This window comes from Anolis sagrei, chromosome 7 (assembly GCF_037176765.1).
Source record: "Anolis sagrei isolate rAnoSag1 chromosome 7, rAnoSag1.mat, whole genome shotgun sequence".
Taxonomy (NCBI): Eukaryota; Metazoa; Chordata; class Lepidosauria; order Squamata; family Dactyloidae; genus Anolis; species Anolis sagrei.
Genome location: NC_090027.1, coordinates 23,649,181 through 23,675,438, shown reverse-complemented (window position 1 = coordinate 23,675,438; position 26,258 = coordinate 23,649,181). Strand labels below are relative to the sequence as shown.

Genomic DNA, 26,258 nt, shown 5'->3' with positions numbered 1-26,258 from the left:
TGAGCCTGCCACTTTTGGACTCTCGCTTACTGAGGTGTTCCAGCGAGTGTCTCTGTAGATCTTAGAAAACTATTTCTAGATTTAAGTCGTTGACGTGCTGGCTTATACCCAAACAGGGGGTGAGCTGGAGATGTCTCTGCCTTGGTCCTTTCACTATTGGCTGCTACTTCCCGGCGGATGTCAGGTGGTGCAATACTGGCTAAGCAGTGTAATTTCTCCAGTGGTGTAGGGCGCAGACACCCCGTGATAATGCGACATGTCTCATTCAGAGCCACATCCACTGTTTTAGTGTGGTGAGATGTGTTCCACACTGGGCATGCATACTCAGCAGCGGAGTAGCACAGCGCAAGGGCAGATGTCTTCACTGTATCTGGTTGTGATCCCCAGGTTGTGCCAATCAGCTTTCGTATGATATTGTTTCTGGCACCCACTTTTTGCTTGATGTTGAACAATTGCAACAGTCACACCTGCAACAAGCAGTCAAGAGTTCTTTCTCTCACCCTGGACATTCCACAGATATATAAACCCCACTTGCTTAGTTTCCAACAGATCCATCAATCTCTGAGGATGCCTGCCATAGATGCTGGTGAAACATCAGGAGAGAATGCTTCTGGAACAAAACTCAACAGCAACCCAGTGATTTTGGCCATGAAAGCCTTCAACAACACAGCAATCAGTGGCTTTGCTAGAGGGGGGCTTCTGGGGCTTCTAGTGCAAAACAGTAGACAACTATTGGGATTCAAATAACAATTCACCTGCCACAAATATCATGTCTGCATGCAATCTTTAACTCAGTGGTTCTCAAACATTTCCGGCCTACAAATGCTAGATGTTCTGACTAGCATGTTGAATGTTAAGGGATTAAAAATGGGGCCCTTTTGAGGGCCAGTTGCACATAACTCAAGTGACTTCTGAAAAGAGTGTGAGCATCTATGGAATGGTGAGAGAAAACATCAGGCTGTTTCTTTACATCCAGCCTAATGTGTGATGTGCGGAAAACAAGTTTTGCTTCTTTGGATGCTTTCCCAAATATTTTCAAACCGTGATTGATTGAGTCTGTGAGTGCAGTATGTATGGCTATGGGGGAACCACCTGTCCTAATACTACTCTTCTCCCCTGTTCTCTAGGTCAGCGATGAGAGGCCCGAGGGGAAGGTGCGAGGAGGTTTTGCGGGGCTGGTCCGAGGCTCCGTGGCCAGAGAAGCCGAGAGCTGGTCTCCAGGCCCATCTGGCGTTTGGGAAGCTGTCAGCAAGGAGAGGCAGAGGGCAGAAGATGAGAAGAAGAAGAAGGTGAGTGAGTGAGTGAGGAGGGCAAGGTGTTTTCCTAGGGGACATAATAGCAGTGGGACTGCCTTTGGAAAATGTTTGGAATCTTCAGTTGGTTCAAAGAGCAGTATCGCAAACAGATGTGGAGTGGGGAGAGGAAGGCAGACCTTTGCCACAGCAGCAGGCAAGGAAAACCATGCACACACTGAAATGGCAGGGAATAGGTTTTGAGGAAAGGAGACCAAGAGAGGTCCGGAGGTTTGAAAGCACGGATTTATTTACCAGCTGGGGCCTGGTGTGGAGTCAACTCCCAAAAACACCAGAGCAAATGAAATAGGTGCGGACTGTGGCTTTTATAGTTTTTCAGCTTCAATCAAACAAAGAACATGCTACAACATACATCATCGTCATCCCTACGTCATCTGAGCATCATAAGAATATCAGGTTCCCCCTCCAACATACGAAAAAGCATGTCTGTGTCTTGCTGCAGAGCAAGCACCTTACACTCATCCATCAAAGGGCCCTCTCTGAGATGTCAAGAGGCTTCTTAGTACCAGTCCATTGCTCCTAGTATGGGCTTCTCGGACAGGCTTATCTCTCTTCTGGAATGTAGAGATAACATGCCCCCCCCTTCCTCTTGGCTGTGCCTGGGATGTAGCCCGCTTGTCAGCTTGGGTTTCTTACACACACAGAGAGAGATTTTTCTATGCATTTCAGTGTTTGTAAGGTACATATGATTTTATGCATAAATCAATCAATAAATATCTATTTTTCCAATATCTCCTCATCAGCACAAGATGGAGGACAAAAGGCAAACAACAAGGCTTGGCCCAAGGCGAGGCCGTGAGGGAACCAGTGCACACATACACACTCACTCTCACAAAACCAGACAGTGGTTTTGTCTTTGCTCTCTCCAATTTCTTAATAAAGGTTTCTTTCACTGCCACCAATTTATTATTTTCTCAGGCCACCTCCTTTACTGGGATTTTTATAAAGTCACGCAAAGACTTCAATTAGAACGAAACAGAATTTGTTGTTTATTTAGAACAGGGGTCCTCAAACTTTTTAAACAGAGGGCCAGATCACAGTCCCTCAAACTGTCGGAGGGCCGGATTATAATTTGAAAAAAAATGAATGAATTCCTATGCACATTGCACATATCTTATTTGTAGTGCAAAAGCCACTTAAAAACAATACAATAATTAAAATGAAGAACAATTTTAAGAACTATAAATTTATTAGTATTTCAATGGGAAGTGTGGGCCTATTTTTGGCAGATGAGATGGGGTTGTTGTTGTTGTGTGCTTTTGGGTTGCAACAGACTTAGGTTGACCCTGAGCGAGGGCCAGGTAAATGACCTTGGAGGGCCGCATCCGGGCCCCAGGCCTTAGTTTGAGGACCCCTGATTTAGAACAACCAATAAGCGTAATGGTTGCAGATAATTTGTCAGGCTTTTCTTGTTACAGGGGATGGTATTTCTATCTTGAGTTTCTTTAAACAAAGCTTCCCACACAGAAATCCAAACAGGAATCTTTTAAAACCTTTTGAAATCTCCCTTCACAGCTCTCTAAACACTATAGAGGCCTATTAGCAGTTCCCAAATCTCTTCCTTCCTTCCTCCCCCCTTCAAAACTCCTGGTCCTAATTCTTCCCCACCAAACTCCTAACTGCTCTAAAAATGGCTGCTGTCTTCTTCCCTTTGGCTCTGGCTCCGCCCATATCTAGCTACTGAACTTTTCCCTCCAATTTTATCAGCCAATCAGACTGCAATTCTGGCTTAGAGAGTGCTTGATTGCTCCACCCCTCAGCTCTGCTTAGCTTTGGCAAGCTGGGCCTGGTTTCTGCCTTTCTACATCAACCCTTTATACACCAACCCTTAAACACCAACCCTTTACACACAACCCTTCAGGTTAGGCCAATCCGTTACAAGCAACAACCAGTCTACTAACTGGGACTAGCTACAGGAAGTGGACAACTCTTCTGTTGCAACAGCTTTGCTGGCTGCCAACACGTTTCCGGGCACAATTCAAAATGCTGGTTTTGACCTACAGAGCCCTATATGACTCCGGTCTAGGATATCTGAAGGACTGTATCTCTTTCTGTGAACTGGGGAAACATCTACAATCTACTAGGGAGGGTCTTCTCTCGGTCCTACCACCTTCTCAAGTGTATTTGGTGGAAACTCAGGAGATGGGGGTCTTTTCGGTGGCTGCACCTCCCAGACTGTGGAACTCCCTCCCAAGAGAGACCCGGAAACAAAGAAAGACAAGAAACAATCAGGGCCAGCTAATCACCCCCCAACAAAGGATTCCCCCAATAGGAAGCGGCCAGACCTTGAAACTGCAAGGCTATGCAATGCTAATCAAGCTGGCTAATGGCAACATTCACACTTGGCTCAAACAGACAAGAGTTCTTTCTTCCACCCTGGACATTCCACAGATACATAAACTCTACTTGCTTAGTTTCCAACAGATGTCCCAACCTCTGAGGATGCCTGCCATAGATGTGGGCAAAATGTCAGGAGAGAATGCTTCTGGAACATGGTCATACAGCCCAGAAAACTCACAACAACACAATGAATGAAACCTTTGCAAGAGGGCATTATACAAAATGTTGGATTTAAACTTCCTGGCTGAAGAAGTTTGAATCCAACATTTTGTATAATTTACAAGAAGAAGGATGTAGTTTCCAGGTTGGAAACCCACTCCATTTCCAAAAGCTTCTGTGTTTGCATTGATGACTGTGGCTGTCGGTTGCCTGACTTCTTCCTCCTCCTTTTTTCCAGCTGGAGATGCTTAGCAATTCCAGGCTGAAGCTGGACAGCCTGGAGGACTTGCAGGCTATTATTAAACTTCGCAAGGAGAGGAAGAAGTTGAAGAAAGTGGTCCGCCCCAAGAAGAAAGAGCCGGAAGAGATTGTGAGCATCCATCAACTTTATTCAAAATAGAATTAGGGAAAAGTTCTGCTGTTATTCTTGTTACAGTATTCCTGGGTATTCTGCCTTTATTTCAAAGGCTTGGATTTTTAGTAGCTGATAAAACAAATACAAATAAAACAAATACAGTGAAAGAATTGGCATCATGGAAAAGTTAAAAACATCATTACCATACTATACTAAAGCTCTTTTGTGTGGAAATTTCAGCTTTTAAGTTTTATTTATTTACTAGCTTGGGGACCTGGCGGTGCCTGGATTATTTGAGAAAGGCATTGTGTGCCAAGGTTGGTCTTTACCAATTATTTATGTGGCTTGCAGTGGTCTCAGGAAGTTAGTGAAGGTACTGCGAGTCCCATCGTCCATGATCCATCCTCCTCCAAACAGCACCAGGATGTAGAGTGGGTCATGGGGTCTCTGTGTGCCAATATTGGTCTTGATCGGTCATTAGATGAAGGGTTTCGGGAAGTGAGTGAAGGTACTTCAACTCCCATCATCTGTGGTCTATCCTCCTCAAAACTGCACCAGGATGTAGAATGGGTCATGGGGGCTCAATGTACCAAGTTTGGTTTTGATCCAGGATATCTGGATATCCAGGATGAGGGTCACAGTGATCTTGGGAAGTGATTGGAGGTACTTCAAGCCCCATTATCTATGGTGCATCCTCCTCAAAACTGCACCAAGATGTAGAATGGGTCACGGGGGCTCTGTGTGCCAAGTTTGGTCTTGATCGGTCATTGCATGAGGGTTGCAGTGATCTTGGGAAGGGATTGGAAGTACTTCAAGCCCCATTATCTATGGTGCATCCTCCTCGCAACTGCACCAAGATGTAGAATGCATCACGGGGGCTCTGTGTGCCAAGTCTGGTCTTGATCGGTCATTGGATGAGGGTCGCAGAGATCTTGGGAAGGGATTGGAGGTACTTCAAGTCCCATTATCCATGGTGCCTCCTCCTCAAAACTGCACCAAGATGTAGAATGGGTCACAGGGGCTCTGTGTGCCAAGTTTGGTCTGGATTGGCCATTGGATGAGGATTGCAGTGGTCTCAGAAAGTGAGTGAAGCTGAATCAGAAAATTGCATTGGATAGATTACACCAGCTCTAGCTTCTTAGATATGATTCTCATGGTTTTCGGTGGGTGACTTGCTACATGTTCTACATCTCAAAAACTAGCACTGATGGGTGGGAACTGGGGCCGCTTTTTGAATCAGCCGCTCAAATAGGGCTGGGCTTTATGGATAATGGGACTTAGCCCAGCTTCTGCCTACCTAGCAGTTCAAAAGCAAAATTTCTTTATTTATTTACAGAATTTAATAATTTAATAATTAAAATTAAAAAGTACTGGGCATGACCAGGTAGGGTGTTTGGAGGGGGATGGGCATGCAGATAGTCACAATTGATGTGTGTAAGGACTGGAAGTGAGCTAATTTCAAGGCGTTTGGTCATTTCTGCGGTTTCAGGTCTCCCTTGTCTTGCTGAGAACATGTTCCCTCCCCCCGACAGATACGAGGGTCTTACTCTAGTGAATCAATACTGGGTGCCTTCCTCTGTCAGCTAAACTGGCTTCTCTGCTCCTTAGGTAGGGCCTGTTGGCCCAGCGCAGTTCCTCCAAGCAGCGCTGGACAACAGGCTTCCGGTGATTGAGAGGTTCCTGGCCGACGGAGGGGACCCCAATGCTCACGACAAGGTAGGTCTTAGAGGGTTGAAGGTGGATCCAGTGTTTGCGGCCCAATAAAACAGGGAAAGGGGGTAGAACAATTTGATATCACTTTAGTCTTCACGGCGGCATGCTATCCAGCCCTGGGATTTGTAGTTTTTGTGGGGCAACAGGGAAATCAATGCAACCCAGGCCCCAGGATTCCCTAAAAATGGGATAAATGTACTACAATTGTGTAAGGCATGCTGTCCAAAATTCTAAAAATCTAGATTTCAAGGCTGAACCAATTCTATATTCCTGACACACAAATGCCCCCTGCTGGCTGCGGGAAGTATTGCCTCAAAGGAATCATTACAGAATCATTAAAAGGCATGTTAATGGGGAGCCCCTGGTGGCGCAGAGGCTTAAACCCCTGTGCCGGCAGGACTGAAGACTCACAGGTTGCAGGTTCGAATCAGGGAGAGCGCGGATGAGCTCCCTCTGTCAGCTCCAGCTCCTCATGCGGGGACATAAGGGAAGCCTCCCACAAGGATGGTAAAAAGATCATAACATCCTGGTGTCCCCTGGGCAACGTCTTTGCAGACAGCCAGTTTTCTCACACCAGAAACGACTTGCAGTTTCTTAAGTTGTGGTCCACTCACATTTTGATCAGCAAGTTCAGCAGCTCAGCAGTTTAATCTGCTGTGCTACCGGGGTGGGAGTGGGGGGGGGGGGCTGTCTATCAATCTGTAACTATAGCTTTGGATAGCATAGGGAAGGGTGAACACTCCTGTTTGCTTTGCTGTCCCTGTTTAGAAGGTTTCGCATCACTTTCTGGCCCTGTGAGAACTGGATTTTGGAAAATGTGATTTATTGTGCAAACAAGGATTGGAGATAAAGCTTCTTTGGAGCCCCCTTTTCCCCATGATAATAACTCTTCCAGGAGTGAATTTCCGTTCCTTCTGAGGAGAATATTTCTCTCAGCCCTGTCCTTAACTAGTAGTTGGACATAAGTCATATGTTTGTAACTTGGGGACTGCTTGTATTACTTATGCTGACAGGGGATTCCTTTGTCTGTGCCTTGCAGTTGACACAGAGCAACTTTGTTCTGGGCAGGATGCCAATGGTCTCTCTTAACAGGGATGGGCGGAGGCTTGTATGGGTCAGGTATCCCCAAACCACGTGCCAATACCTTCGTTTTGTGTCTTTCCGGCTGCAGTTCAGATGCACGGCCCTACACCGGGCCTCCTTGCGTGGCCACATGGAGGTCGTGGACAGGCTGCTGGAGGCCGGAGCCAAGCTGGAGCCCAGGGACATGGTGAGTGCCATTATCTAATGGGATAATACCTGCAGGTCCAACACTTGACTGCTCTTGGAGCACTACAGTGATAATGGGAATGGGAGAAAGTGGCTTTTGCACAGAGCAGGAAATATCCTAGAGTTGGAAGAGACCCCCAAAGGCAATTCAGTCCAGCCCTGTTATACCTCCTTTTTTAGTAAAGGCCATCCAGCCATTTAGTAAAAGCCTATCCAGTGTCTAGATCTAGGGAAGTCATGCTCCCCATGCTTCGGAGCTTCGGTTCAACCATCTCAAAGCTCCTTGCTTGGGCGGTGATGGCACGATCGTCAGCATAGATTAAACTCTCTGTCCCTTCTGGCAGTGGCTGGTCATTTGTGTAAATGTTAAACATTGATGGAGCAAGCACGCTCCCCTGAGGCAGGCTGTTCTTCTGTTTTTGCCATCTGCTTCTCTGGCCTTGGAATTCAACAAAAAAGCTCCTGTTTTGTAGCAGATTTCCTATGAAGCGGGTGAGGTGGTAGCCCTTTGTAATATTATAATTTTTTGTCAGGAGAGGGTGATGATCATATGCTGCTAACAGGTCTATGAAAACAGCAACTGAAGACAGCTGTGGTCTTGAAATGCAGCTTTTCTGAATGTTTGTCTCTTGTCTGTCCTCCTTGTGGATTAATCCTGTTCTTTTTCTGGACCCAGCTGGAAGCCACCCCTATCCTGTGGGCCTGTCGTGGGGGCCATTTGGAGATCCTCAAGCGCCTGATCAGCCGGGGAGCCAAAATCTCCACACGTGACAAGGTGAGAGCTCCGCGGGCTGCTGGCTTGATTCTCACAATTCAAAGTGCTGCTGATGAAATATAAATCCCTACTAGTTGGGGACCTGGTGAAGCCCGGGTTACGTGAAAAATGCATTGTTTGTTTTGGAGTGTTAGGTAATATCAGTTTGGTAATTTGTAACACTATTTATTAGAAAAAAGTCGGGGGGGGGGCAATCCTTCCCAAGCTCTGTCAGTATTTACAGTTGGCCATGTTGGGTCTGTGTGCCAAGTTTGGTCCAGATCCGTCGTTGGCTGGGTTCAGTGCTCTCTGGATAAGGGCGAACTACAACTCCCAGATCCAAGGTCATTCACCCCCTAACCTCACCTATACAAACAGTTGGCCATGTTGGGTCTGTGTGCCAAGTTTGGTCCAGATCTGATATCGGCTGGGGGTTCCGGTATCCCCTCCTCCTCAATGTGACACCCTTGAAAATCTTGAAACATGTTTCTCATGTTCCCTCTCTAGCTTCTCTCAGCTGAACACCCCTCAGGAGGAAAGGAGGAAGGAAAAAGAGAAGGAAGGGAAGGAGGAAGGGAAGGATGGAAGGAAGGAAGGGTAGGAGGGAATGGAGGGAGGAAAGAGAAGGAAGGAAAGAAAAGGGAAGGAAGGGAGGAGAAAGAGAGAGGGAAGGAGAAAGGAAAGAGTGAAGGAAGGAAGAATGAAAGGGTGGAGGGGAAAGAAGGAGGGAGGGAAGGAGGAAGGAAAGAAGGGTGGAAGGGAATGAAGGGAGGGATGGGAGGGAGGAAAGAGAAGGAAAGGAAAAGGAAAAAAAGTTGAGTGGGGAAGGAGGGAAGAAAGAGGGAAGGAAGAAAGGGTGGAAGGGAAGGGAGGGAGAAAGAGGAAAGAAAGGGAGAGGGGGAAGGAGGAAAAGGAGGAAGAGAAGGTGGAAGAAAGAGTGGAAGAGAGGGAGGAAAAAGAAGGAAAGATAAAAGGGAAGGAAGGAAAAGAGGAGGGAGGAAAAAGGGAAGGAAAGAAGACCGAAAGGGTGGAAGGGAAAGAAAGAGAGAGGAAAGGGAGGGAGGGAGGGAAGGAAAGAGAGAAGGAAGAAAGGGAGTAAGAATGGAAGGAAGGAAGGAAGGAAGGGGAGACGGAGGGGAAAGAGAAGGAAGGAATGACAAAAGGGAGGGTGGAAGGGAAAGAGGAAGGGAGGGAAGGAGGAAGGAAAGAGAAGGAAGGGAGGGCGGGAGGGAAGGATGTAAGGAAGGAAGAGTGGGAGGTAATGGAGGGAGGAAAGAGAAGTAAGGAAGGGAGGAGAAAGAGAGAGGGAAGGAGAAAGGAAAGAGTGAAGGAAGAAAGGAAAAATGAAAGGTTGGAAGGGAAGGAGGAAGGAAGAAAGGGAGGAAGAGAAGAATGGAACGAAAGAAGGGTGGAAGGGAATGAAGGGAGGGAAGGGAGGGAGGAAAAAGAAGGAAAGAAAAGGAAAAGAAGATGAGGGGGAAGGAGGGAAGAAAGAGGGACGGAAGGAAGAAAGAGGAGGGAGGAAAAAGGGAAGGAAAGAAGATCGAAAGGGTTTAAGGGAAAGAGAGGAAAGGGAGGGAGGGAGGGAGGGAAAGAGAGAAGGAAGAAAGGGAGTAAGAATGGAAGGAAGGAAGGATGGAAGGGGGGAAAGAGAAGGAAGGAAAGACAAAAGGGAAGGGTGGAAGCGAAGGAAGGAGGGAGGGAAGGAGGAAAGAAAGAGAGAAGGAAGGAGGATAGGGTGATGAGAGAGGAGGGCTTGAGAATAGAGCCCAAGGAGCCGCATCCATCCCCTGGGCCTGGGTTCGCCCATACCTGATCTAGACAATGTCTCCAGAGGACATAATTTAATTGAAATTGTGAAGTCTATTCCCATGGAAATGGGGGTTGTACTGTTAATATTTTGGGAACTGGGTGTGGATCTGATGGTCTTCCTTTGCCTGGCAGTTGTGGAGCACTCCTTTGCACGTGGCTGTCCGGACAGGGCACTGTGATTGTGCAGAGCACCTCATCGCTTGCGGGGCCAACATCAATGCGCAAGATAAGGTATGAAGAGCTGCATGGACAAGGTTGAGTTTGCTTTCGCGATCCCTTTTCCTGCCTCTCAAAAAGAGGTAGCTCAGCTGGAAACACTCTCTTGGTTTTGTCCAGTGCTTGAATACATTTGTCTAGTTTTGGAAGCTAAGCAAGGCCTGGTTTATACTGAGATGGGAAAGCCAGGGAAACCCTGAAAAGCATTAGCTGCCAGTTGGAATTCATGGTACTGGGTTGGATGGGCTATGTTTTCATGTGCAATGACGCCATTTCTTATTTCCCTGTGACATGGATTGGAAAATGCCAGGCCTCGCAGGAAACTCTAGGTTGGCCCAGAAGGTAACCTTGATTTATTACGTCTGAGTTGACAAGACTGAGCTTGGTTAAGATTTGTCCACAAGGGATTTACATTTGCCTTCCTCTGGGACTGAGAGAGTGGTTTTCCATGGCTGAATGGGGATTTGAGAATCTCAAATTGGTTTTGAGAGATTCAGGTCTTCAGAATCTCTCAGACCACGTACTTGGTCTTCTGCTATATGAATAACTGTCACAAGCTCATATATATATATCACTCTGAACCATTCATTGGTCCTATATATTGAATATTGCATATTGTTTTTAGTTTTGTTGCATGACACCTGTGTTCTTCTCGAGTTTCCCAGCCATGATAGCTATTACAGCAGACACGGGCAAACTTCAGCTCTCCGGATGTTTTGGACTTCAACTCCCACAATTCCCAACAGTTGGTATGTGTCAGCCATTAGGAGAAAATAATAATAAAGGGAAATAATAATAATTTAGAATAGAATAGAAGATTTAAGTTCTTACCTGATCCTTTGAAAGGACAAGACCATTTGCAAGCATGAGAAAACCTACAGATGTTATTGATCGTCACTGGACCTTGGTCAGTTAGAAGTGTTTGCTGTAGCCGATGTTTACTTAGATATGAAGTCAACAAGAGAAGTTTGGCAGGACAAAGAGATCAATAGTATCGATCCAAGACTTGGAACATCTAAGGTCATATGGTGAGAGAGCGCCATCCTCTGACTACTTAATGTAAATAGTAGTCAATTTCAGAAAAGCTTTATCCTAAGTAATTTCCTTCATGATTATTCATATAAAGAAATAAGTTATAATGAAGTTATAAGGCTGAATTAACTAAAGGAGATTGCCTTGATCAAATCTTATGTTATAAGCATATAAGTCATAACTCAATTAGAGATTTAAGCAATTGAACTTATACATGTCATCTTAGGGTAACGGGTGAAGGTTGGGATAAGTTACATAATCAAGCACATATTTGTGTTCACAACATGGCTGCCAAGACCGGATAAAGATGTCCTTGGCAACTATACATCGAAACACCTGTTAATGATTGTACTGTGTAAATGTCAGACTCTTTCTACGCATGAGTAGAAAAGTGATTTTATGCTATAAATACTGAAGCAATTGCAACTTCAAAAGTGTGACAGTCTTTTGTTCTATACACCCTATCTTGCTCGATAGTAAAGGCCTGAGAATCGATTGCTGTCTCCGTTCTCTTCCTTCCTGATTGCACTCTAATGAACATCGAGTAACGTATATTCCACAACAGGTAGGCTGTTAGGAATTGTGGGAGTTGAAGTCCAAAACACCCAGAGGGCTGAAGTTTGCCTGTGCCTGCACTATAGGCACTATAGGATCCTCAAGCCTTTATTCAGCCCCATGTACCTTTACTTACTACTCCATCCCTGCGGTTTCCCTTGGCCAGGAGGGAGACACGCCGATCCACGATGCCGTCCGCCTGGGCCGCTTCAAGGCTGTGAAGACGCTACTGATGTACGGTGCAAAGCTTGGCATCGAGAATGAGGTGAGGAATGCCTTCTATTGCAGTGGGAGCAATGGGAACGTTTTGGAGGTTTCCGGATGAATGGGAATTTGTGGATGTTCTTTTGGAGGAGGATCTTTTGTTAATAAGCTCCCTTGGAGGGAGGGAGGAAGAAAGAGGGACGAGAGAAAACCGAAAAGGAAGGAAGACAAAAGGGGAGGAAGGAAGGAGAAAGAAGAAGGGCAGGGAGGGAGGGAAGGGGGAAGGAAAGAAAAGGAAGGAAAGACAAAAGGGGAAAAAGGAAGGGTGAAAGGAAAGGAGAGAGATAAAAAGAGGGAGATGAGGGAGGGAAGAAGGGAAGAGAGAAGGAAGGAAATACAAAAGAGAAGGAAGAATGAGAAAGGAAAGGAAAGAGTGAAGGAAGGGTGAAAGAGAAGGAAGTTGGGAGGGAGAAAGAGGGTGGTAAGGAAAGAATGGGGGGAGGGAAAGAAGAAGGAGAGAGAAAGAAGGAGCGATATGATGTTGAGAGGAGTGCCTGAGAAAAAAGCCCAAGGTGCCACATCCAGCCCCCAGACCTGAGTTTGCCCATACCTGAAATATAGGCAGCCAGAGAGGAATGGGAGGGCTCACTTCCTGACCATCTTTTTCTGTCTCGGCAGGAGGGAGTGACGCCGGTGGACCTGGTGAAGGACTGGCAGAAGGGCATCCGGGAGATGCTGCAGGCCTGCGCTGACCGCCAGGGGCCAACCGCCAGGAACTGAGGAGCGGAGGCTGGGGTCGTCCATTCGCCACTTGCGACCAAGGTCCCCTCATGGTCCCTTTCTTGCACTGGGCTGTGGGCCCCACTCCTCTTTGGTGCCATGGGGGATTTAGCGCACTCCTTTGGACCGAGGAGGAGGAGGAAGACCACCTTTGGCCTCCCTGCAGTCTGGGACAGGCCTGGCAGCTATGCTGGGCAGCCCAGGCCTTCCCAAGCGCTGCATTGAGGATGCAACCTTTGTGTCCCTCATCTAGTGTCCCTTTTCAGAGGGAAAATGAAGGCACCACAGAGAGGAAGGATATTGTATCTTTGCTTTGTCTCGAGGCAGAAAGCAGAATTGGGAAAAGGGAAAGGAAGCCATGCTGTATTTCCCCCTAAGACTGGGTCTTATACAACCGGCATGGGCAAACTTGGGTCCTCCCTTCAGGTGTTTTGAACTTCAACTCCCACAATTTCGGACAGCTTCAGGCCCTTTCCTTTCCCCTCTCGGCTGAAGGGGAAAAGGAAGGGGCCTGAGGCTGTTAGGAATTATGGGAGTTGAAGTCCAAAACACCTGGAGGGCCAAAGTTTGCCCATGCCTGTGATAAGACTTTTACCCTACCTGTATCTTGGATCTTGGGCAGCATTAAGGACACAGCGAGGAATTGCTTTGAAGTGCTTTGGAGATACAGTAGTCTTGTTGATCCGACATAAATGGTCTGGCAGAACATCGGATAAACGAAACTGTCAGATAATACGGAGTCTACTACTGTTACCAGTCTGACGCTGGTAATACTAACAATAGGGTTACGGCGAGGCAGTGCCTCAGGGCTAGAGCAGCCCAGCAAGAAGTGTGTAGATAAGGAGTGTGGAAATCACAGAGGGAAGGAGAGGACGCGTCTGCTTCCAGTCCTGCCTCTTTTCCCCCTTTCCTCCCTCCTCATCTTGCCTTTTTCACTTACTGGGAATGGAGAAAGGACTGGGGAGAGCTCTTTTATTTGAAGGGAAAATGCTGGAGGAAAAGGGGGGGGTCAGATAAAACCAAATATCAGATAAGCAAAGGTCAGATAAGTGAGACTCTACTGTATTTGTAATGCACTCTAAGTGGGGCTGACTTTGAAAAGTGCTCAGAAACTTCAGTTGGTTTAAAGAGCAGCAGCCAGTCTGCAAACTGGGGCTGGCTACAGGGAGTGCACAACTTTTCTGTTGCAACAGCTTCACTGGCTGCCAACACGTTTCCAGGCACAATTCAAAGTGCTGGTTTTGACCTACAGAGCCCTATATGGCTCCGGTCCAGGTTATCTGAAGGACTGTGTCTCTTTCTATGAACCAGGGAGACATCTACGATCTACTTGGGAGAGTCTTCTCTCAGTCCCACCAACACTTAAATGTTCTGGGTGGAAACTCAGAAAGGACTGAATGTTGGATAAGCAAGACTATGGTAGACCCAGCTTGGAGGCGTTTGCCTCGGCTTTCCCCAGATGCCCCATTTCTCCCTTGCAAGCCCCGGTCCTCCCTTTCAAGGATGATAGTCTTCCTTGGTGTATTAGTTGAGGGCTGGGAGATGCTTCAGGAGGAAGGGAAACACATAGATTGTCCTCTCTCTAGGCCTTTCCTTTCAGCTCCCAGTTTGTTTTGCAAGCAAAGAAACACGCTCCTCTCTCTGCCACCTTCGTTTCCCCTGCAATTTCTGGACAGGATGAATTGACCTGGAGAAGGCAGCTGCCTGCCAGTACAGTCCCTCCTCCTCTTTGCCTTTGGTGCCATTAGCCGCTTCCTCCTCCCTGCCATTAATTCCCTGGACCTCTCATTCCTCATCTGCTGGTCTTGGTGCTGCCAGTCAGGCCAAGGCCCCCAACAACAGGGCTCCAAAGAGGGTCCCTTGGATGCAGCACCGGTCCTGGTGTCAAGCTGGCTGCCTGAAAAGATATTTGCCACTGGCTGGCCAGTTGACCTTTGCTACCTAACTTTTCTTACATTTCTGGGAAGCGCAGAGCAGCTCCCCAGCTGAGAACGACCTTTCTTCGTGGAACTGGGTTTCAATGAGGAACAAACCAAGACTTACCTATTTATGGATGAAAAACGTGACGCAAAGAGCCCCGGAGCCCGGCTGGGCTTGGCCCCGTGCACCCTACTTGGCCTTTCCTGGGTCACACGGGATCAAACTGGACTCTGGAGAACGGTCTTTGACCAAATCTGAGCCCCTCCCAAGTTGCAGAGAATTATTGCAGCATGGGCTGGAGGAAATGACTGGAACGGATCTTTACAAAAGGATAGACGCAAAGACTTACCTCTTATGCAAGACGAATCTAAATGTAATTACAAAAAAGATGTATCACGCTCTACTGATTGCAGACACCATACTGAATATCTAGTTCTCGTTTGCTATTCCAGATTGGCAATTTACAGACAAAAATGGGGTCTGGAAGTGAGACAGCATCACTTTTGTTGAATACCCCCAAACATGTTGTAATCCATGGAGGGTGGGGTTTGCTGCCCTGCCCCCTGCATCTGCCCCTCCCTGACCTCAAGCAGAATTGTATTGGGATTTGCCTACATTGTGTGCACAAAGTGTAATGCGAGGACCCCCAAGGGCCATCCAGTCCAACCCCCTTCTGCCAGGCAGGAAGACAAAATAAACAAGCTCCCAATATAGATGGCCATCCAGCCTCTTTAAAAAAAGCTCCAGAATTGCCCCTCAAGAATGTGCAGAGACCACAACACACTGCATTTACAAGGGGTGTTCATGAAAGATTTCCCCTGAACCACTTCCTGTGGACTGAGAGCAATGAAACCGGGCCCAGTTCTGAGTCCCTCTCCTCTTCATGGATACCACCTCAGGACACAAACTTCTCCCATCTTTTGAAGCAACTGTAAACACCTTGCTTGTATAGGTCAACAGGTTGTTGCAAAAGCCACTTGGTGACTTCGGAAATCAAGAGTCTCATCATCTGAGAAATAACTTTCTTGTTGGCAAGAAGTCTGATAGTGCGAGGTCGGGGTGAATAAGGGTTTTTTTTTTTTGTCATGTCAGGAGTGACTTGAGAAACTGCAAGTTGCTTCTGGTGTGAGAGAATTGGCCGTCTGCAAGAACGCTGCCCAGGGGACACCCAGATGATTTGATGTTTTTATCATCCTTGTGGGAGGCTTCTCTCGTCACCGTATGAGGAGCTGGAGCTGATAGAGGGAGCTCATCTGCCTCTCCCCAGATTCGAACCTGCAACCTGTCAGTCTTCAGTCCTGCTAGCATAGGGGTTTAACCCACTGTGCCACCAGGGGCTCCATAATAAGGGGTGTGTGGTAGAATGTCACAGCCACCAGAGAATGTATCTTCCATTTGGGCAACAGGTGAGTTGTGAACAGGTGCATCGTCTTGCAGAAGGTTGACACCTTTGAGGAGCATGTCACATTGTATCTTGGTTTGGATGGCCTTCTGCCATTTCCACAGCAGTGAAGCATAGTATGCCCCGGTGATCACGGCACCCTTTGCTAGGAAATCCATCAATCCTATTCCATGCTGGTCCCACAATACTGTGAGCATGACCTTTCCTGCCAAGAGCTGGGCACGTGCCACCTTTGGAGCCAGTGAGTTAAGATGCTTCCATTGTATTGACTGTACTTGAGTCTCAGGATCAGAGTGTTGGACCCAGCTTTCATCCTGTGTGGTCAGTCTATTGACAAAGTCCTGGTTTCCACGGCACATCATTGTCAAGAGAGCCCAAGAGACAGCAAGCAGATACCTTATGCGGGTGAATATAGTCTTGGGTGATTTTTTTCCCCACAGACTCCACATTAATCTTGACATTTTGGGCTAGGTGGCGAATGGTTATGTGGTGTTTTTTCAAAATGGCAACCTCCACTTGCAGGATGGTATGTTTCTCAATAACAGAATGGGGTCACCCTGGAATTGGAGCTGTTTCCACCAAAGTCCGACCACATTTGGATTGACGATGCCAGTTCTTGACTCCATCATATGATGGGGAATCCTCACCAGAAACCTCTTTCTTCTTATCAAACGTTGTCTTTGGTGTGCGGCCCTCCAAGCAAAGGGAGGACGGCTCTGGATTCTGCTGGGTCCATTCTCAAACCTCACACAGCTTCAGCACCTGTCACATCAAGACCGTTCTCAGTTCTGAGCTGTAAATTGGCATGTAACCTAGAGAGACACATGTGCAGTTTCAGTGTTCTGTGATATATAAAAGTGGGTCAGGGGAAATCTTTCTTGAATGTCCCTTGTAAGTCTAAACCCAAAACACAAGCTGTGGTGCTCCTGAGGGTGAGCAAGATGAAAGACTCCTTTCCTCCGACCTCCTTTGTTTCCCCTCCAAAGGTTCCTTTGCCGTCGGCAAACCCACTTTGCTCCCGACACGCTGTATATAAATAAGTCATTGATCTTTTTAGACTTCTTTCCATACAAAGGTACAGTCCCCAGCAGGAAGGTCTACAACAGAAGAGGCAGGTTACAAATAATTTACCTGAAATGAGAGTAACATTGGCTTCTAAAGACAAAAGGCGGCGGTCGGTTGAGGAAAAGAAAAAGGTGGGTTCTTTGCTCTTCAGTCTCTGTGTTCCTTTAAAAAATAATAAAACCCTTTGGGGGGGGGGTGAAGAAAAATACTGTTAGTAGCAACTAGGAGAAGGAAAAGACAGTCTTTCTCTGCCAAAGCTGGAGTGGAGGGCAAATGAGTCGTGGACAATAGAAGCGGTGGTCAGTCTGGAGGCAAGGAAACCTGTGAATTCAGGCCAAACTATGGGAGCCATAGGGCAACCCCATGTTGAGAAAACAAGTTGCAGTGTAGAACAAGTCCTATTGAAGGTACGTACCATTCAAGGGGCAAGTGGGAAAGAAATCCCGCAAATCATCCTTGTCTGGGAACGCAGAGGAGCCCAATTTACTTATTGGATTGGTGGGATTGATGGACGTGTCTCACCTTTCAACAGCGACAAAGCACCTCTCCGTTTCTCTTTCCCTGCCCCAGTTTCTGTAGGTCAGGAATGGGCAACTCTGGCAGGTTATAGGGCTTGGAATCTTCCACCAAAAATGATTAAATAAAGAATTGAATTCTACATTTTTGCCACTAAACGTTCTCGTCTTGTTTCTAGCGCCTGGAAGAGATTCTAGGAACAATAGGGAGTGTATCGAAATGGCCCCAAAGTGACTACAAAATGTTGGAGATGTCCTCCTGTCTCGAAGGGCCTCATCACACTAGAGAAAAAATCAACTTTAAATCCGGTTGCTGCCTCCTGTAGATTTTTAGGGTTTGTAGTTTAGGGGGGAGACTTCAACATTAGTTCTTCTTTTCATTAGTTCTTCATGTGGCCCGCCCATTGTCACTGTGTTTGTGTTTGTATATGTTTTATGTAATTATGATATTTATTGTTTGCGTTTTCTGTTTGTGTTCGGTCGTTTTTTATTGTAATTGTCGTTCAGGCTTGGTCCCATGTAAGCCGCTCCGAGTCCCCATTGGGGAGATGGTAGCGGGGTACAAATAAAGTTTATTATTATTATTATTATTATTATTATTGTTGTTGTTGTTGTTGTTATTACTACTACTACTACTACTAAATGACAAACTCCAGAATTCTTCAGGAGGCAGAAACTGGATTTTAAGTGGATTTTTTCTCTAGTGTGATGAAGTTGTCAGCGGCAAAATGCAATGGTTATCCATTCCAGGGGCCCGGGAGTCAACAGATGAAACATGAAAATCAAACATTTCCAGACCTTCTTTTCCAACGCTGCCCCCTTCCCAAACTCAATGGCTGGCATGAAAATCAAGAAGAGACAAAACACCAGCTCCTTCAGGATAAGGAGATGGAGGCAAAGAAAGAAAAAGGAGGAAGGTTGGACAAGAGAAAAAAGGAAGAAAGTTTAGAAAAGAGGAAGGAAGGAAAAGAAAAGTGTGGACAAGAAAAGGAAGGTTGGACTAGAGAAGAAAGGAAGGAAGTTTAGAAAAAAGAAGAAGAAAAGTTGTACAAGAGAAGGAAGGAAGGAAAGGAAAAAAAGGGTGGAGAAGAAAAGGAAGGGGGGAAGGAAAAGTAAAGTGTGGACAAGAAAAGGAAGGTTGGGCTAGAGAAGAAAGGAAGTTTAGAAAAGAGAAGAAGGAAGGTTGTACAAGAGAAGGAAGGAAGGAAAGAAAAAAAGGTGGAGAAGGAAGGAAAAGAAAAAGTGTGGACAAGAAAAGGAAGGTTGGACTAGAGAAGAAAGGAAGGAAGTTTAGAAAAGAGAAGAAGGAAGGTTGTACAAGAGAAGGAAAGAAAGAAAGGTGGACAAGGAAGGAAAAGAAAAAGTGTGGACAAGAAAAGGAAGGTTGGACTAGAGAAGACAGGAAGGAAGTTTAGAAAAGAGAAGAAGGAACGTTGTACAAGAGAAGGAAAGAAAAAAAGGTGGACAAGGAAGGAAGGAAAAGAAAAATGTGGACATGAAAAGAAAGATTGAACAAGAGAAAAAGGAAGGAAGTTTAAAAAAGAGAAGAACTAAAGGAAGGTTGGAGACATGAAGGAAGGAAGTATGGATAGGCAAGCGGGAGGGAGGACAAGGAAGGAAGGAAGGTTGGACAAGAAACTGAAGGAAGGTTTGACAAGAAAGCAAAAAAAGGAAAAATAAATGAAGAGAAAGAGATGGAGTGAGGAAGGAAAAGGAAAGTAGAGGCAGGGAGGGTCTCCTTTGACGAAAGAGACTGTTCCCCGTCTTGGCACACACTCCCCTCTACCATGTAGCCAGTAAGCCAAGGGAAAAGGAATGGAGGTGTTTGTCTTTGGGGAGCAGACTTTGGCACGATTCTGGGCAAGTGGTGGGAGCAGGAGCCAGGGTGGGAGGAGGCCTTCCGGGTGCCTCTGTGTGGCCAGGCTGGGCAGGGAATGGTGCCCACAACTGGTCCAAATGCTCTCAATCCCTGCCAGCCAAGTGGGTGCATTCACAATCCCTGGATGAGAGGCGAAAGAAGCCTTGGGCCTGGTGAGTGGGTGGGCAGCGGCTCATAACCGAGCAAGGCTGACCCGACACAAAGTCTCCACCTCAAGGGAGGAAAAAATGTGGACCGGACCCCAGGGGTGTCATGTGCACACTTGCTGCAAGTGTGCAAGAAAGATAAGTGCATATGTTTGGAGATAAAGGGGGTAGTTTTGCATGGAACACAAGGGACCACAACGCTGTCAAGGGAGGAGAGGAACGTGCTGTTGCTGCGGCACCTTGGCCCAGTCCCTGCTCACGGCACCGGCTTCGGCCAAAGCGAATGAGGTGCTGGGTTAGGAGGGCAGTTCCTCGCAGTCCACGTTCCCCCTCAGCTCAGCTCACCCTCCAGAGTCGATGGAAAATAATGCCCGTTAAGAGCACCGGCATCAAAACATCGAGAGCATCCCCTCAAGCCCCACACAGAGTTCGGGGGTCTTTTCAAGATTGGAAGCAAGAGAACAAGGCTCTGTCGGAAACGAGGCCGGAGGGCTCCAGGAGGGTCAAGGGATTCGGGGAAGGGGCTCCTCTGCAGGCCCAGCTGACTCATTGTCCACGGCATCAGACCCCTGAACTCTGGATCTCCTCTTCCAGAAGGTTGAGCTTGCTTCGACTGTTTCCTGCAGCGGAAAGGAGAGAGAGAGAGAGATCAGCCACGCAAATTCCCATGAACCACGAGTAGGACTTCATCAATGCTACATTGAGCTGTATTAGAAATCCCGGCCACTTCTAATGCACTTCAAAGCCACTCTAAGGTCCCTTCTGCGCTGCCATAACATCCAGACTATCAAAGCACATAATCTGCATTATTTGCACACTGCCATACATTCCAGTTCAAAGTAGATAATCTGGATTTTATATGGCAGTGTAGATGGGGCCTGGGTCTCCCAAGACAACTTTCAAAACACTTTTATTTAAAAACCACAATAAAGATTGAAAACCACAGTAGACTCTTAGTTAACTGGAAATTCAGCAACCAGAATTTCCCATCGTGGTCAACTGTGAATTGCACATATGGTAATCTCTGGGCCTGCAAATTCACAACAAGTGGAGTAAAACAGGGATGTGTATTGGCTCCCACTCTTTTTAACGTCTATGTGAATGATTTAGTGACATGTTTATCCAAAATTGACTCCCCTTCACCAGCAATCAGGAATAGAAAGATTTTCATTCTGATATACGCAGATGATTTAGTGTTCTTATCCCTTTCTCGGTTGGGTCTCAAAAACCTCTTGAAGGCGAATTCACAGGTGACCACTCGGGAAACTATGGGAAGCAACCTATATCTCTCAAGCAACCAGCCAAAAAAAAAAAAAACCTGGAGAAATAATATTAACATTTTAATAAGCTCTTCTTATAATACAGCCGGAGCCCCGGGTGCTGCAGCGGGTTAAACTGCTGAGCTGCAGAACTTGCTGACCAAAAGGTTGGTGGTTCAAATCCGGGGAGTGGGGTGAGCTCCCACTGTTAGCCCCAGTTCTGGCCAACCTAGCAGTTTGAAAACATGCAAATTTGAGTAGATCAATTGGAACCACTCAGGTGGGAAGATAATGGCGCTCCATGCAGTCATGCTGGCCATATGACCTTGGAGGTTTCTATGGACAATGTCAACTCCTTGGCTTAGAAAAAGAGATAAGCACCACCACCCAGAGTCGGACACAACTAGACTTAATACCAGGGGAAAACCTTTACTTTGTCTATAATAATATTAATGATGATAATACTTTTAGTACCCACAACTACATTAAGTTGTTTATTCATTTTAATTTGTGTTTAATAACTATTTCAATATGGAGATCAAGTCAATACAAAATTTATGGTATGGTCAAGCAACCAGAAACTACATTTAAACAGAAAACACTAGAAGGGTTTGGAGAGCATTGACCTTGAGTTTGGGAGTTGTAGTTCACCTACATCCAGAGCACACTTTGGGCTCAAACAGTGATGGATCTGGACCAAACTTGCCACGAATATTCCATATGCCCAAATATGAACACAGATGGAGTTTGGGGAAAATAGACATTGACATTTGGAAGTTGTAGTTACTGGGATTTATAGGTCACCTACAATCAAAGAGCATTCTGAACCCCACAAACAACAGAATTGGGGCAAACTTCCCACACAGAATCCCCATGATCAACAGAAAATACTTAAGGCCATCCAGTCCAACTCCTTTCACCAGGGCAAGAAAACGTAATCAAAGCCCTCCTGACAAAGAGCCATCCAGCCATAGATATAGATAGATATATATGATTGACACACAGAGAGATATAGTATCATAGATTTGAAAGGGAACCCTAAAGAAGGAAAGTGATATGTTGCATATTCCAGAGTAGGCAAAGCAGACACTCTCCACATCAACACTGACAAAGAAACAAGAAGAAATATCGTTTACCTACAAGCATAAAGAAATTACATAGATTAGAAACCATTACTTTCTTTTCCAGCTCACGCGACTGGGCCACAGAAACGCGTGGCAGGAGGCAGCTAGTAAATAAATAAAATAAATATGAGTAGATCAATAGGGAATGTAATGGCGCTTCATGCAGTCATGCCAGCGATATGACTTTGGAGGTGTCTACGGGCAATGTCGGCTCTTCGGCTTAGAAATGGAGATGTGCACCACCACCCCAGAGTCGGACACGACTGGACTTAATATTAGGGGAAACCTTAAAATCCTGACAAGTCCTGACAAATGGTGGCCATTTATGACCCTGCAAACCCCAAACGCAGCAGCCTGGTGCCAAGGAAAGGCCACCCCCCTCCCTCTCTGGGAGACCGTGGGTGGGAAATGTCTGAAAGTGGAGTAAGTATATTTACCTTGTGGCTTTCAAAACAAAGGCACTCCAGCAATATGGCAGAGGGGGCCTGTATTAAATGCAGTTCTCAATTGTGCCAAAGAAAGAGAGATTTAGCGGGAAGGCTGGAAGGAGAAAGGAGAGAGAGAAGAAGGGGAGAGAGAAGAGACAGAGGCGTTTAGCACAGGGAGAAAGAGAACAAGTGGTGGAAAAGGCAAAGTGAAAAGAGACAAAGGCCAGGCCTCCCTTGGTGTTTCCACTCCATCTCCTTTTCCTCTCCAAGACCCACACCCTCCCTCCAAGACCCCCTTCTCTCCCTACAATACGCTCCCTCTCTTCCCCCTCCAAGATCCTTTTCCTCTAAGATCTACTTCCTTCTCTATTTCCTTTGTTCTCTTCCTTCCCTCTACCTTTTCTCTCTGCTCCTCCTCTCTTCCTCCTATTTCTTTTCCTCCAAGACCCAATTCCCACTCTATTTCCTTCCCTATTTACCTTCTACCTTTCCTCTCTACCCCTCTCTTCCTCCCTCTTACATTCCTCCTTTTCCTCCAAGATCTCTTTCTGTACTTTACTATTACCTTCCCTCTCTTCCTTCTCTCTACCTTTCTTCTCTAATCTCCTTCCTCCTTCTATTTGTTTTCCTCTAAGACCCACTTCTCTATTTCCTTCCCTTTCTTCCTTCTACCTTCTTCTTCTCTTCCTCTATCTAAAACAACCCTTCTTTTTTTACCCCAAGATCTCTTTCTTTCTCTTTCTTTCCCTCTCTTCCTTCAACCTTTCCTCTCTATCCCTCTCTTCCTCTTCCTTCGGGACAGGTTGAAAGAATGTCTCCTTCGCTTTCTAATTGTTGCAGTGTACACAAACTTTTGTTCACTATTGAAAACAGAGCACCTGACATAATTATCTTCAGGCCTCGTGCATGAGATGCCTGTGAGCCATCAATGAAAAGGTGCAGTCATGGCTCAAAAGGGGTCAGGTAAGCACACACAGGAAAACACACCTGTTGCAGCGTTTTTGTCATTCAGGAGCTTCGTCTGGCTGCTGGGCATGATTTTCAATTCGATGTTGTCCGGAGACTGCGGGGAGTTCTGTATCCTGGAGGCCATCAGGGCATTGAGATACTGCAGACGGGTCACCTGCGGAAAGAGCCCGCCGTTGAGACCCTTTGAGCACAGAGTCAAGAGCAAAGCATCTCACAAGTGCAAAAGTGGACATGGGTTTACAATACGTTCTTAGTATCTGTTGGGGTTCAGCTCCAGGAACCCCTGCGTCGCGCTACAAGGAGACATGGGTAATAAATGTATTATTATTATTACTATTATTATTGTTGTTGTTGTTGTGGTACGGCTGTACCAGGGGCTCCAACTTTATTTGCTTTGTATTAAATGTTTGCTTGCAATCCTAGGCTTGGGATTCTGCAGCAGGGTGGCTTCCTGTTAAAGTTTGCAGTTATAGGGCAGGCCACCTGGTCATCATCATTAGGTTCTCTAGTCCCGCCCCCTTTTGGGTTTAGAGAAGGGAAGGGAGCCATTTTTTAGTCTCAGCAAGAAGCTAATGTACAGGATGTGTCAAGGTTCTCCTGTGCAAAAGCTTCAACCCTTAAGACTTCCTGGGGGAGAACATTTTTAAGATTCCCAAAGGTTCCAGGGAAACAGCCTTACAGCCCTGAGGAATTTCGGAGGGAATAACAGCTTTAAACATCAAGAACTCCAGCTAAGTGACTACAGGCCTACTGGTAGGTCCACTCGGTTTTGAGACGCAGTTCAGCCCGGTAGTGGATCCACATCAGTTAGGTTTAGGTTCACAGTTAGCCTGGGAGGAGCTAGAAAGGGATTTTCCTTTGAAGTAAAGCAAAGAAACAGTTAGAAGCCACCAGTTGTTTAAAGCCTGGAAGCATTTGTTTAACCTTTGAAGACAAAAGAAGTTTCTGTTCATCAATAAAGACTTTGTTATATTTTCAAGCCCTCTAAAGACTGTTTATGGGGGGAAAATCTCTAAGGGCTTCTCTTCAGGTCCCTTGGCTTCCCGTTGGGCTCAACTTACACATCCTGTTTAAAAAGCACTTCATTTTAAGCCCAGCAGTGACAGAACAATTATTATTATTATTATTATTATTATTATTATTATACACAGACACACACATATATAATAGAATAATAGAATAGAATCATAGAATTATTATTATTATTATTATTATTATTATTATTATTATTATTATAGACACAACAAGATTAGTCCACAGCAAACAAGATCTCTCTGCTGGCTTTTGTATTTGATCACACATCTGATGGATGGTGATTTTACAGCTGATGGATGGTGATTTTGTCAGTGCCGACTGTTTTTAAGTGCAGGCCAAGGTCTTTAGGCACTGCACCTAGTGTGCCGATCACCACTGGGACCACCTTGACTGGCTTAAGCCAGAGTCTTATTATTATTCGTTAGAGATATTTTTTGTTTGTGTCAGGAGCAACTTGAGTAACTGCAAGTGGCTTCTGGTGTGAGAGAATTGGCCGTCTGCAAGGACGTTGTCCAGTGGAAGCCTGGATGTTTTCAAGTTTTACCATCCTTGTGGGAGGCTTCTCTCATGTCCTCGCATGGGCAGCTTGAGCTGACAGAGGGAGCTCATCCACACTCTCCCTGAATTCGAACCTCTGACCTGTCAGTCTTCAGTCCTGCCGGCACAATTACACCACCACAACTGTTGTTGTTGTTGTTACCCAAACCCATGGATGCTCAGTCCCATGATATACAATGGGACAGATTTGAGTGGGAAACAAGGTGCGAGTTCCCCGATGGCCTTCTTTTCAAGTGGGGCAGGCAGTAAAGGTTCTCCTTTGTGCCAGGATATGCTGCAAGTTCCTAAACCAAATCCTTACGAAATTGAATATCTGCACATTATATCAAGAACCCAAATCCAAATTATAGGGGGGAGTCTATTTTGCCTAATCTACATTCCAACAAGGTGTGAGAAAAGATTGTCAATCTCCTGCGAGATACCAATCCTTGCAAAGTTTTGGAGGATGTCTGGGCCGTTGACTCCCTTGGGACCCTCCGGACGGTGCCCACCTTGATGAACTGCAGGTCGGTCAAGGCTCGGACAGTGTAATCCGGACAGTAAGCGGAGTAGTTGGTGGCTTCTGTGCAGTCCAGCGAGGACTGATCGCGGCGGTTCATTCGGAGGGTGGATACTGGGGATTGGTGAACTATTGGAGAAAAACACAAGGAGCCAAAGGGTGATGTTTGCACATTATTATTATTATTATTATTATTACTATTATTATTATTATTATTATTATTATTATTATTATTATTATTAAGACCTAGTTCTCAAACTATTTCAGTCGAGGACTACATCAGCCTTATTATGGTTATTGTTAATAACCATGGCTGGAAGGTGGCAATTAAGACTCGTGCGCCAGCTGCGAGCGTACCTCGTGATGTCGGATCTGGCCAGGGTGGTCCATGCCTTAGTCACCTCCAGATTGGACTACTGTAATGCACTCTACGTGGGGCTGCCCTTGAAAACGGCCCGGAAATTTCAATTGGTACAACAGGCGACAGCCAGGTTATTAACTGGTGCTTCTTACATTTCTGTGTACGAACCAACATGATCTCTTCGATCATCTGGAGAGGCCCTGCTCGCTCTCCCACCTCCTTCGCAGGCGCAAACGGTGGGGACGAGGGAGAGGGCCTTCTCGGTGGTGGCCCCTTGACTCTGGAACTCACTTCCCAGCGACATTAGACATGCCTCAACTTTGGCAGTCTTTGGGAGGAGCCTGAAAACGTGGTTGTTCCAGTGTGCCTTCCCAGAATAAGGAAAACTCTCTGCAATATGTCCTCAAAATGCACTTTACCACTGATTTAGGACTGACTGCGTTCCCTCATCTCTTTTTGAAAACCCTATCCCAGTTATATCCTGCCTTGTTCATGCCCAGCGTTATTTTTTAAATTTTAAATTATTACATTTGGCCCGGCCATTGGTTTTTAAATGCTTGCGTGTTACTGTTTATTGTTTTTTTGTTTATGTGATT

At 46.1% G+C, this 26,258-nt stretch overlaps 2 protein-coding genes across 3 annotated transcripts in view; one reads left to right on the top strand and one right to left on the bottom strand.

The window, feature by feature from the left end:
- The window catches only part of ANKRD23 (ankyrin repeat domain 23), a 32,107-nt gene extending 14,560 nt beyond the window's left edge, over positions 1-17,547 (top strand). Inside the window, exons 2-9 of the mRNA XM_060787192.2 lie at positions 1,128-1,289; positions 4,051-4,182; positions 5,776-5,883; positions 7,052-7,150; positions 7,826-7,924; positions 9,848-9,946; positions 11,685-11,783; positions 12,401-17,547. Of these exons, the coding sequence (XP_060643175.2) occupies positions 1,128-1,289; positions 4,051-4,182; positions 5,776-5,883; positions 7,052-7,150; positions 7,826-7,924; positions 9,848-9,946; positions 11,685-11,783; positions 12,401-12,502 (900 nt within the window). The 3' untranslated portion in view covers positions 12,503-17,547. The remainder of the gene's footprint in view (positions 1-1,127; positions 1,290-4,050; positions 4,183-5,775; positions 5,884-7,051; positions 7,151-7,825; positions 7,925-9,847; positions 9,947-11,684; positions 11,784-12,400) is intronic.
- The window catches only part of CNNM3 (cyclin and CBS domain divalent metal cation transport mediator 3), a 32,912-nt gene continuing 23,526 nt past the window's right edge, over positions 16,873-26,258 (bottom strand). Inside the window, exons 6-9 of one of the 2 annotated variants that reach the window (XR_009632082.2) lie at positions 25,294-25,430; positions 23,228-23,363; positions 22,250-22,352; positions 16,873-20,049 (exon numbers count right to left, since the gene is read on the bottom strand). Coding sequence is in view for 1 of the 2 variants with exons in the window: in XM_060787190.2 (XP_060643173.2) it covers positions 19,991-20,049; positions 23,228-23,363; positions 25,294-25,430 (332 nt within the window). In the remaining variant the exon portion in view is untranslated. The remainder of the gene's footprint in view (positions 20,050-22,249; positions 22,353-23,227; positions 23,364-25,293; positions 25,431-26,258) is intronic. The other variant, XM_060787190.2, reaches the window with a different exon arrangement.